This window comes from Schistocerca nitens, chromosome 5 (assembly GCF_023898315.1).
Source record: "Schistocerca nitens isolate TAMUIC-IGC-003100 chromosome 5, iqSchNite1.1, whole genome shotgun sequence".
In the NCBI taxonomy this organism is placed as follows: domain Eukaryota; kingdom Metazoa; phylum Arthropoda; class Insecta; order Orthoptera; family Acrididae; genus Schistocerca; species Schistocerca nitens.
Window position 1 is genome coordinate 745,875,948 of NC_064618.1, and position 13,994 is coordinate 745,889,941.

General features: G+C 36.3%; 1 protein-coding gene across 4 annotated transcripts in view; it reads left to right on the forward strand.

Moving 5' to 3' along the window:
* Positions 1-13,994, forward strand: part of LOC126259174 (alpha-1,6-mannosyl-glycoprotein 2-beta-N-acetylglucosaminyltransferase) — a 460,896-nt gene that overhangs the window by 423,452 nt on the left and 23,450 nt on the right. For 3 of the 4 annotated variants that reach the window (XM_049955741.1, XM_049955743.1, XM_049955742.1), the window contains one exon: positions 1,871-1,978. The exons of the other annotated variant lie outside the window; for it this stretch is intronic. In XM_049955741.1, the coding sequence (XP_049811698.1) occupies positions 1,871-1,978 (108 nt within the window). The remainder of the gene's footprint in view (positions 1-1,870; positions 1,979-13,994) is intronic. 4 annotated transcript variants of the gene reach the window in all.

Here is a 13,994-nt window from a genome sequence, read left to right on the forward strand (position 1 = left end):
GAACACACACAATTTCTAAGCTAAATGGTACTCCGGTAAAAGACTTCCTTTTTGTCAAGATATATATGTCAAATTATAATAGGATATTAAAACTGGTTTCAAATTAAGTTTAATGATACATTAAAATAAATATAATGCATAAGAAAAGTAATTTGTACATTGTGATTTAGGACATGCAAGTCTAATAAATGTAAAACATATTCTTAAGTGCTATGAAATTCAGCAAGAACATTCCACCACATCACATGACAGTGCTCATGTCATATAACAACATTAAACAATATTGATTATATACCTGAATTTTATGAGTACATAATATTACATAAATATAACCACATAAATAAACAATATTAAATAGATATATAAAATTGTAGATTTTATTTTGCTTGAATCACTCAGTGTTTGCTTATGGAATGCATATCATGTAAATAAGTGTATGGTGAATAACCTAGCTGCGCAGCATCAATTGTTAATCATATAAGGTTTGCAGTACTATGTGGACTGATCAATTGACTACTATAATCTCCTGTTATCCCTGGTAATCATGTTTTTTACATATAGGAGTGCATGTGTATGATTGCAAGACTAATTTCATCTGAACATTTTGAACAATTTTATTTTCTTTCCACATTAAAAAAATGAAATTTCTTCCCTTTTGTTAATAACATAATATACAGTGTTACTTATGGAAACTGCTTAAATGTAGAACACAAGAAATGCTTTTACCTGCAAAAGTTGAGTCTTCAAAATTAAAACCAATAAGAATTTTTGTATTGGCATTTTAAGACCTAAGACAACAGAACTACCACTAGTAAGCAGGACAAATATTTTTTATGAACTGAGAGGTTTGGACAGGGGGAGGGGGAGACAAGAGAGTTTACCGAAGAACCGGTTTTTAAAAAATAAATAATATTCTTTAACTCCATTACTTAAAACATGTTGGTTACATGAAGTAATATGATACTTCTGTTTCAACCACAATAGTATTACAATATTTTCTATTGACAAATCCAGGGAAACATGCACAGTTCTGTAATACACAGAACAGTCAGTAACAGCCCTTCATTGTTCCATTGGTACTGCAACTAACATGTACCACTAACCTGCTGTGAATCACAAGTCAAGAGAGTGAGGGGAGATGACAAATACTCAGTAGCAATGCTAATGTCATTCCAATAGTTTTGTATTGGATATGTTCATGCCATGTAATTTCTGCTCTGACTTCTTACAGTATCAGTAATTCAATAAGTGTTATGTGTACTACCATGGGAAACTTTGGTTTTGGATGAAACTATGTTTCGCCACTAGTGCTTGACTTCTTGTTCTTTTTTATATACAACTTAATATAATGATTTCCAGTTCTATAATAAAATTGTTGTATTGATATGTGTTGTGCACTTTATGTTAGGCTTCCTTCAGCTTTTAATAGTGACACAATATTTTCAAACTTTGCTTGCAAATTGCTTTTTTGTGTTAGAATTTTTTTAAATCTATTGCAGTTTCTATTTGGTGATGTTTCAAGCTGTATATAACTGTATAAACACCATTTGTTATAAAATGTCCCCTCTTCCTGGTTACAAATGAGATTGTATGTACATGTACAGATAACTGTTGCACTGTTGAATCTAATCTGTGTTCCCCTTCAGTTACCTTGTATTTTAATAATCTGTGTAAGATACAAAATTTGCTGTTGACTGTAGAGATCACCATTAATTTTTCCTAATGATAACATACATAAACTGTCACTGAAACATAACTTTTCAGCAGCAGCTTCACTCAGCTTCCATGCACTGTCATGCTGATTCACTTTCTCACTTGCCTCTGCTATATGTGTGTGTGTGTATGTTGTGTTGTCTCTCTTACATTCCAGAAGGAGGCTCTGAGAGCCATGAAACGCCACCCGTCTTTCTCTGCAGGCTCAATTCCTCCATCCTGGGGCTTCCAGATACTCCCTTCTCTCTATCAGCATTACCAGAAGGTATAGGATTGCTGGCTAATAATGGCACTCGAAATGTAGCCAATATTGCCATTTGACAGTAAAGTCCCTGCAAGTCTGCATGTTGCAATATTCTTGTGGCTTATTCACTGACATGCTATGTATGTAATTATGCTTGGATATTGAACTACAGTTGTAGAATACTTTTAGCACTCATGCACGTGGTATGACTTAGTTATAAGTGCAAAAATTGAATGTTGGCTGTAGTATTATTAGGAATTTGTGTGTTGCAAATGAAAACAAATAAATTAATTTACTTTATAACTTTTAAATTGAGACATACTCTAATCTATTCAGGCAAGTTTAGGAGAAATTTCTATGTTTAATTTATAAATTTGCAAATAGGAGCGATTGAAAATATCAAGATCAGAACAATTATATTCATGTTAAGGAGTAATGATGACTGATGGCTGGTGATGGTGAAAAAAAAAGGTGTACAAATAAGGATGGTGAAGTAGTAGATCTCAAGAAGAAAAACTTTGGTTCTGGGAACATTAATAATCTTTCATATATAAAATGAGGGAAAGTCAGCCACTCACCTACCCCAGATCAATGCATGGAGCACAGTAACACGTAACAGAAAATAGCATTTACAGTGGTTTTTGAGCATTAGCTCCTTTTCTAGCAGTAGTACACACATTCAAACACATCACCGCACAGACACCTGAATGCACACTCCCACAGCCACAGCAACAAGTCTTGCCGTGGCCATGGGAGTGTATATTTGGATGTCTTTGTGGTTGCATGTGTATGAATTTCTGTACTATTGCTACAGAAAGAGGTAGTGCCAGAAAGCTTGTGTGAATGCTGTTTTCTGTTATGAGTTACTGTGCTCATGCATTGATCTGTTATAGGTAAGTGGTTGCCTTTCCCTTATTTTACATATTGATCCATCCAGGAATTTTCATTATTGTTAAAAATATTTCATACATTCCTAAAGATTTATACCACATTCAGTGCACTGTAAGTTGAAGATAGCTATTTTGCAAAGCAATGGAAATTGTAACTTCCACAATGTCATTTCCCTGAGTGCTTTATGGTGTGGTTGATTCCAGTATAGTTACCACTTACTTCTAGATTACTTTCTATATGTACACAAATATTAGGCAAAAATACTCCTCCTCTTATAGAGCTCAGAAACTGTTTTTATTTAATACCTTAAAAAAAGGTTCTATGTAACTTTACAAAGACCACTGTCTATTTATTATCATGAATTATGTGGCATTTCCGTCCCTGATGCCAAATAGGTTCACTGTAGTCAGATAATAAGTACCCAGTCCTTCATAAACTGAAAATCCTCCCTCTGTCTCACTTACAACGCCATTCAGGCCACAAAGAGCATCACATTACATTTAAAAATAGTGATAGTTACATTCATAGAAGCATTATTTTGTACAACATGTTGCTATGTTTTGAACAGATTCTCAATTCTTGTTCTGTTGTGGACAAAATTGACAGTATTTGATGAAAATACATGGGTTATAAAGGTTCTAAAGAGGCGATTGTGCATATTTCATGCACTGCACAGACAAAAACTGTCATCGTCGCAAATTTCTCTAGTACTTGCGCTCCCTATAAGGTACATGTCATCTCATTAACCAAAAAAGTAAATCTTTTTTATGAAGTACTGAAGTATCTTTTCTCTATTTATCATTTACTTTCTGCACAAAAAACCTTCAAATATTTCACAATAAAATATTCCAGTTAGAGGCTATTTTTCAAGGGTTGTGTTATTGTCTAGTAGTATCAGAAAGTGAATAAAATACTGCATGATTTTGCTAATTTTTCAGAAAGTATATTCTCCTCTTCCATCACCCAACAAAGTATATCATGATCTTGATGTGTTATAGTATGTACTCCTCTATGGAGAGCCCCTGCCCTTCTATCCCTCTCCCCCCCCCCCCCCCCCCCCTGTCCCCCTCCATAACACATACTCCAGGGCACTTTAACAAATTCAGTGCACTCTGTTTACATGGGTGGTACCTTGCACTGGCTACCTTCTACCTGCCCACAGAGAGCAATACAATATTACTCCCATATTATTGCTTTCAATGTGAGCTGTAAAGCTGCACTGAGGGAAAATCCCTTATCCTGATTAATGACATTTCTGTTTCTTCCTTAATATACTGGCCCATAATTGTACTGCCAAGCAGACAATCAAAGTCTTTTTATGTGCTCTTGTCCCAAATTGTGCTCATCTAGAGGAGATTTGTCTTCCCACCAGAGCTCTGCATACTTGTTCAGTGTAAAATTGTGAGAAACAGTGCAGTCTCTTCCAACATATGGTTTTGGTGGTAAGTTGATTGCTACCCTTTCTTTTATTTTTCAGATCCCCCTCAATTACTGATGTTTTGTGCTGGATTTGAACTTTTGAAATGGACACAGCTGATTTACTTCCCCAGTTTAAAACTGTTCTTGTCTCTGTTTTGGGAAAGATAATTTTATTTTCTTTTTCTTTGCTCTTGTTCCCACTTCTGGCTGCCTTCAGTGCCCTTTCAATACCTTAATTTCTGTATCCATTAGAGGTATGATTTTTCAGCTAATTACACTCCTTCAGGAAGTACCATCATCACATTTAGTGCTTGCTCTGTGCACTGTTAAAATCATTAAAGACAAACTGTTGTCCCTGGATGCTGGCAACTAGTTATTGAAAGATAAAGGACTATGAATAGGTATCATGGAAACATAATATTGCTTTGTACCACATTCTGTCAGAGCCCCCACCAGAATGGTCATTCTTTGGAGCTTATAAGGAGGGAAAAAAAAAGGGCGAGCAGTTGAGGGGGGGGGGGGGGGGGGGGGGACAGTACTGAGTCTGCCTCTAACCACCTGTAAAAATAAGAGGTCTTCTACACTACAGTCAACCAGGAGCTATATTAATTTGGAGTTCATTGTGTTCTTACAAATGAAATAAATCACACATAAGACAGACATGGCACTGTGCATGGCTATGTTACATTGAACATAAACAAAACTAAGACATCAGCAAGACAACAAGTCTGCACTAATTGAGCACTTTTAAGATAAAAGCATACAATGAATTGTGAAAATATGTTCATTGTCAGTTTGGCAGTTACTTTCTTGGACAGTGTAATTAAGAAAGCAATTAAACTATAAATGTAAGTCTAATCTTGTTAATCAAATAAGGAAGGTAACTTTAATCCAGCTTGGTAGTCTATTCAGAAGCAGTAATGCTGGAGTGTCTTTATTCAGCACCTCATGGGTTAGTAGGTGTAAGCTCCACCCTAATAAACAAGCAGTGGTGAGATCATTAAATTTTACAGGATTTAAAGCTATGACATATTCAGTAACTACACAAGCATATGCATTATAATGCACAAGCACTGCCCCTGAAGACTATGCTTCTGAAACACATCAGACTCACTGCAGATTGATGTTGTTAGTAACTCAAGATGATTTCACTTCACTGACATGCCGTGTGAATCTTCTCGTTGAGTTCAGTAACCATAGACTTACAATACTGTCATTCACTTGTGAAATTTGTTTTCAACAATTCATCTAAGTTTGAGAGTAATAGAGGTATCCACAAGTTCAACACTAGAAGGAAAAATGATCTATATTACCCTTCAATGAATCTAACTTTGGCACAGAAAGGGCTGAATTATGCAGCTATCAAGTTCTTTGACAATATACCCATGTAAATAAAAGGTCTGACAGACAGCAGTAAGACTTATGACCACAGCAGTTGAGTCCCATAGTGCTCAGAGCCATTTGCTCAGACAGCAGTAATGTTTTCAAAAGCAAATTAAAGAGCTTTCTACTTAACAACTCCTTATGTAGCATATAGAAACTCTTAAGTGGAGATAGTCAGTTAAAAAAGACATGTAAATGGTCAGCATGTGGCCATATAAATATTATTTTCTTAGTTTTTATTTAGTTGTATACAAGTGTTATATGTTTATTCTGTTGTCACATCCACATCATCAATTTTTATCAAGAATTTGATCCATGGGATAAGTAACTAACAACTCACGTACATCTGGCAATGAAATTGATAATACTTCCTTTGAAAGATCAGAGAGATTAAACAATCAGTACCTATAGTCACTGTCTTTAGCTGCACTGATGATGTCTGAGCAAATTGTAATAAGATAGATGGTTTTTATTTGATGTGTACTTGTGCCAGCACACATGTTCATTACTCCAAAACTTCTGTGTATATCTCATACCATAAACGAGTTTATTCAGTTACTATATCTGTGTAGTGGAGACAATAGATTTCAAGAGCTTGAGTGGTGTTTGTGCATCACTATTTTAGACATATAGCTCACTGAGGTAAGAGTCTATACAGTAAATAATTACTTTTTCTCCTTTTTTAAGGAATATTTCTTGAAATGGATCATAGTGGGTGCAGCTTGTGTTTCCATAATGGGGAAACCTGCAACACCTATCGATCAGAAATACACAGATTACAAAAATTTTTGCATCACCTTGGTTCCAAGAGTTCTGGAACCTGTACATAAAATTTGAATAGAGATCAACATAAACATCATTTCCACCCTTTTTATTGCTCATGAAAACCACACACTGCATGTTGTACCACTATATAGTGAGACCTTCAGAGGAGGTGGCCCAGATTGCTGTACACACTGGTACCTTTAATACCCAGTAGCACATCCTCTTGCATTGATGCGTGCCTGTATTTGTCATGGCATTCTATCCACAAGTTCATCAAGGCACTGTTGGTCCAGATCGTCCCACTCCTCAACGGTGATTCGGCGTAGATCCCTCCGTGTGGTTATCGGGTCACATCATCCGTAAACAGCCCTTTTCAGTCTATCCCAGACATCTTCAATAGGGATCATGTCTGGAGAACATGCTGGCCACTCTAGTCAAGTGATGCCGTTATCCTGAAGGAAGTCATTCACAAGATGTGCATGATGGGGGCACGAATTGTTGTCCATGAAAATGAATGCCTCAACAATATGCTGCCGATATGGTTGCACTATCAGTCAGAGGATGGCATTCATGTATCGTACAGCCATTACGGCACCTTACATTACCACCAGCAGCATATGTCGGCCCCACATAATGCCACCCTGAAACATCAGGGAACCTCCACCTTGCTGCAATCGCTGAACCGTGTGTCTAAGGCATTCAGCCTGACCTGGTTGCCTCCAAACATATCTCCGACGATTGTCTGGTTGAAGGCATATGCAACACTCATCGGTGAAGAGAACATGATGCCAATCCTGAGCAGTCCATTTGGCATGTTGTTGGGCCCATCTGTACCACATTGCATGGTGTTTTGATTGCAAAGATGGACCTTGCCATGGACATTGGGAGTGAAGTTGCACATCATGCAGCCTATTTTGCACAGTTTGAGTCATAACATGACATCCTGTGGCTGCACAAAAAGCATTATTCAACGTGGTGGTGTGGCTGTCAGGGTTCCTCTGAGCCATAATCCGTAGGTAGTGGTCAACCACTGCAGTAGTAGCCATTGGGCGGCTTGAGTGAGGCAGGTCATCGACAGTTCCTGTCTCTCTCTGTACCTCCTCCATGTCCAAACATCATCACTGTGGTTCATTCTGAGATGCCTGAACATGTCCCTTGTTGAGAGTCCTTCCTGGCACAAAGTAACAGTGCTGACGCGATCTAACCATGGTATTGACCATCTAGGCATGGTTGAACTACAGACAACACGAGCTGTGTATCTCCTTTCTGATGGAATGACTGGAACTGATCAGCTGTCAGACCCCCTCCCTCTAATAGGCACTGCTCATGCATGGTTGTTTACATCTTTGGGCAGGTTTAGTGACATCTCTGAACAGTGAAAGGGACTGTGTCTGTGATACAATATCCACAGTCAGCATCTGTCTTCAGGAGTTCAGGAAACCAGGGTGATGCGAAACTTTTTTTTTATGTGTGTAGAATCTAGGCTAAGCTTCAGATCAGTTTGTCACAACCACTGAGATCTCAGGATTGGAAGGGGGGGGGGGGGCAGTCGGCAAAGGGTTCAGCCAAAAGTTTACATACTTTATTTTCCTTCTGTTTCATAATCATAGGTAGCATATTTATCTAACACCATCACATTTCCCAACACTTTATTGCAACAAATAGTAGTGAAAGTCATTTTTGGAAAGATCTTTAATGCTGTGTATGTTGGCTTTTCTGCATGGTTCATACTTTTCATGTTTTCAATTCTAAGCCTGAAATGCTTGAAGATTTGTGGTGTGTTCAGTCTGCAACATTTATAAATTGAAACCATGACATTTCTGTGATGTCATGGGTCTTGTGCTGTGATTGTGATTTTTGGATGAACAAATAAATAACCAATTGCAGTCAAGTCAGACACTGACATAGCAAACAACATTGAAATTAGCTGTTGCATATTCCCTGGGATGGTAACACAGTGGAACAAACTCACTATTGAGAGAGAGAGAGAGAGAGAGAGAGAGAAAGCTCCTGTATGAAAACACAAAAGTGAATAAAACATTTCCAGAGAAAACAGGACACAAACCATTTCTCCATCACAAAGGTAGTCTGTGTGCTTGTGATGGAGACCTGATGTGGGACGGTTACACTGAAGAGACTGAGCCTTCTTGAAGTCCACAAGAACTGTACTCTGTAGAAGCTGCATCCATAAACCTCTCCTTCATGGAGCTAAGTTGCATTTCAATGTACAGCCTGTTAGAAAAACATCACTTGATATTGGATATAAAGTTTTAGTTTGACTGTCATTCCATGAATTCGTGTCAGAAATATCTGAAATGCTTCCTCATAATTTAAATTCTGTAATCCATTATTGAGAAATGTATTTTAATATATATTTTGGGATGGCTCCACCACAGAGCCTTTAATTATGAGCCACTCCTGGATCACAATATTTACGTAGGTCTTTGAACAATAGCATGTGGTGTTGATTTTGCACTAACATAAAATTACTTGAGCCTCACTTTCCCAGTTCCGTGATAGCTATTTACATAAAATTTAATTTAACAGCAACTTCATACAATAATGAACTTTCATGTTTACAGGTAACATGGGTCAGTTTTGCTACATGCTGCATCTACTTTATTTAAACTACTTCAGTGATTTGAATATTAGTGATCAGCCTGTTGCTTACTTACTTGTACTTCCTGAACTCTTAGAACGTATACGTCTCTTATTTCGAACACATCAGTAATTTACGAATAAGTTTCTATTATTTTTTCTATTTACCTTCCTTCTTATATATATATATATATATATATATATATATATATATATATATATATATATATATATATATATATATATATATATATATATATATACACACACACTGTAAAACTGATGTCATAATTGTGATTCAGTGTAGGAAGTAGAACTAAATAATGCCTTATTCTGTGCTTCTGAATGCTACTGTTATCACATTTCAGCTTGGAAAACATATTTTGCATAAATTTATGTATACTAAGAAATATTCCTCCCCTTCACAATGCTCGCACTCTGGCAACTACAAAACAGAAATTCAATGACAGGGCTAAATGTAAGCTCACTACTATGTTGTTAGTGGGGTCAATCTCTGCTTGTGAACTGATATCCAATCACATTGTACAAATGTGCACTGATATACAGTGCAAAATATTTTAAAATGTACCACATGTTACAAAAGAATGCTGCTATTTAAGAATTTGTCTTTGTAGATGCTGAAAATATCACAAGGGCCAAAATTGCAATAATGAAATAAAAACAGTTACAGCTTAAACTGAAAATCACATCATTCAGAAAAAAACATATTATCTTTTTACTACTTCTACAATAATAATAATAATAATAATAATAATAATAATAATAATCCAGAGTGAATTTTCAGTCAGCAGTGGAGTGTGTGCTGATTTGAAGCTTTGTGGCGGAGTAAAACTGTGCACTAGACCGGGACTCGAACCTGTGACCTTTGCTTTTGTGGGTAAATGGTCTACCAACTGAGATATCCAAGCACCACCCATGATCTGTGCTCACAGCTTTACTTCCATCAGTACCTCATCTCCTACCTGTATAACTTCACATAAGTTCTCCACACAGAACTAGCACTCCTGAAAGAGAGGAGAGCACTTGCCACTGAAAGTTAAAGGCCCCAAGTTTGAGCTCCAGTGCAGCACATAGTTTTATTCTGCCTGTTGGGAACTTTCAAATAATAATAATAATAACAAATACTGGAACAAAATAATGTGCAATCAGAAGAAGAAGAAAATACAGTAATGGACACAAACATCCCAGAGCAAACAAACAAAGAACACCACGCATCAATTAAACAATCAGAGGAAAACGACATCTTAAGACGGCCACCAGAACAAGCACAAATAGAACATGAAGTGACACACATGTTAGATATAGAAGAAAAAATTTCAGCTAACGTATATAGAATACAAAGACACAAATACAGACATCAGACCATTCTTGCATAGATCACCAAATAACCCACAAGTCGGAACAACAATAACAACTATCAACACAATCATACACAACAAAATAAATGAAAATACAACTATGGAAGAGTTACAACTACTGGTTTATGTAGGAGCACTCACTACACTAAATATACACACTAGGCAGAGATTAGAACCAGCATGGCAACACAGGCTACAGATCAGAATAGAAAAACTGAGAAAAGACATCGGACAGCTAACACAATTTATAAGAAATGAAATATCAGACAAAAAACGAAAAAGGTTAGGTAAAATCTCACAACAAGAAGCGATAGAGCAATTAGATGAAAAGAAGAAGAAATTACAAGCATTGGCCAAACGACTTAGAAGATACAAAAAAAGTGAAAATCGAAGGAAACAAAACCAAACATTCAACACAAACCAAAAGAAATTTTATCAGACAATAGATAACACACACATTAAAATAGACAACCCACCAAACATGATAGACAGGGAACACTTCTGGAGCAACATATGGTCAAACCCGGTACAACATAACAGGCATGCACGCTGGATACAAGCAGATACAGACACATACAAGATGATACCACAAATGCCCAAAGTGATAATTTTGCAACATGAAGTCATCCAAGCAATTAATTCTTTGCACAATTGTAAAGCCCCTGGTAAAGATAAAATAGCAAATTTCTGGCTAAAGAAGTTCACTTCAACACATTCACATCTAACTAAATTATTTAACAGTTACATTGCAGACCCATACACATTCCCTGATACACTTACACATGGAATAACTTATCTGAAACCTAAAGATCAAGCAGACACAGCAAACTCAGCAAAATATCGCCCCATAACATGCCTACCAACAATATACAAAATATTAACTTCAGTCATTACATTATAAATGAAGAACAAAAAGGCTGTTGCAAAAGAGCACGAGGATGTAAAGAGCAACTGATAATAGATGCAGAGGTGACATATCAAGCTAAAACTAAACAAAGGTCACTACACTACGCATACATTGATTACCAAAAAGCTTTTGATAGTGTACTCCACTCATGGTTACTACAAATATTGGAAATTTACAAAGTAGATCCTAAATTGATACAGTTCCTAAACATAGTAATGAAAAACTGGAAAACCACACTTAATATCCAAACAAATTCTAATAATATCACATCACAGCCAATACATATTAAGCTACAGATTAAGCGTGGAATATACCAAGGAGACTCATTAAGTCCTTTCTGGTTCTGCCTTGCTCTGAACCCACTATCCAACATGCTAAATAATACAAATTATGGATACAATATTACTGGAACATACCCACACAAATCACACATTTTCTATACGTGGATGATCTAAAACTACTGGCAGCAACAAATCAACAACTCAATCAATTACTAAAGATAACAGAAGTATTCAGCAATGATATAAATATGGCTTTTGGAACAGACAAATGTAAGAAAAATAGCATAGTCAAGGGAAAACACACTAAACAAGACGATCACATAATGGATAACCACAGCGACTGCATAGAAGCGATGGAAAAAACAGATACCTATAAATATCTAGGATACAGAAAAAAATAGGAATAGATAATACAAATATTAAAGAAGAACTAAAAGAAAAATATAGACAAAGACTAACAAAAATACTGAAAACAGAATTGACAGCAAGAAACAAGACAAAAGCTATAAATACTTATGCTATACCAATATTGACCTACTCATTTGGAGTAGTGAAATGGAGTAACACAGACCTAGAAGCACTAAATACACTTACACGTTCACAATGCCACAAATATAGAATACATCACATACATTGAGCAACAGAAAGATTCACATTAAGCAGGAAGGAAGGAGGAAGGGGATTTATCGACATAAAAAACCTACATTATGGACAGGTAGACAATTTAAGAAAATTCTTTCTAGAACGAGCAGAAACTAGCAAAATACACAAAGCAATCACTCATATAAATACATCAGCTACACCACTTCAATTTCATAACCACTCCTACAACCCTTTAGATCACATAACATCAACAGATACGAAGAAAGTAAATTGGAAAAAGAAAACACTACATGGCAAGCACCCGTATCATCTAACACAGCCACACATCGATCAAGACGCATCCAACACATGGCTAAGAAAAGGCAATATATACAGTGAGACGGAAGGATTCATGATTGCAATACAGGATCAAACAATAAACACCAGATATTACAGCACTCATGTTATTAAAGATCCCAATACCACAACAGATAAATGCAGACTTTGCAAACAACAAATAGAAACAGTAGATCACATCACAAGCGGATGTACAATACTAGCAAATACAGAATACCCCAGAAGACATGACAATGTAGCAAAAATAATACAACAACAGCTTGCCTTACAACATAAACTTATAAAACAACACGTTCCCACATACAAGTATGCACCACAAAATGTACTGGAGAATGATGAATACAAATTATACTGGAACAGAACCATTATAACAGATAAAACAACACCACATAACAAACCTGACATCATACTCACCAATAAAAAGAAGAAATTAACACAACTAATTGAAATATCCATACCCAATACAACAAATATACAGAAGAAAACAGGAGAAAAAATTGAAAAATACATCCAACTGGCTGAGGAAGTCAAGGACATGTGGCATCAGGATAAAGTTGACATTATACCAATTATATTATCAACTACAGGAGTCATACCACACAATATCCACCAGTACATCAACACAATACAGCTACATCCAAACATATATATACAACTACAGAAATCTGTAATTATTGAAACATGTTCAATTACCCGAAAGTTCCTAAATGCAATGTAACATATACCGTACAGTTAAAAGTAAGTCACGCTTGATCAAGGTCCGCGTCACTTTCCATTTTTGACCAGACGTGGCGTCTGAGAGGGGAGCGAAATAATAATAATAAAGTTCCAGCACACAGACATTCACTGTGATTTTGGAAAAAGCAGATTAAAATTTTACAACCAAAAGAATGAAATGAAAAATATAGCTGACTACTGAATAGTTGAATACTGAAACCAGTAGTAAAGCAAAAGCACTGACCTCAAAATGGATTGGAAAAATAAAAAAAATAAAAAAATGAAACTTCATAGCAGATTAAAACTGTGTGCTGGAGAAAGACTCAAAATTGTGAACTACTGCCTTGTGCAGGGAAGTGCTCTACCAATTGAGCTACCAAAGCATGACTCATGACCTATTCTCACAGCTTTACTTCCACCAGTACTTTACAGAAGTTCTTCTACGAATCTTGCAGAATTAGTACTCTTGCAGTACTAGTACTAATTGTGCAAGGTTTTCTGAAGTTTGGAAGGCAGAAGATGATGTACCGGCAGAAGCAAACCAATGGCTAGGTCAGTAGAACACTTGCTTGTGAAAGGCAGTAGGTCCCGAGTTTGGATCTCAATTTGGCACACAGTTTTAATTTGCTAGGAAGTTTTTTTATCAGTGCACAGTCTGCTGCAGAGGGAAAAAAATCATTCCAGAAATAAAAAGGATCTAAAAGCGGCAGGATCCCACGTGAAGATGTCCATAATAAGTACCTTTTTTGGTTGTAACT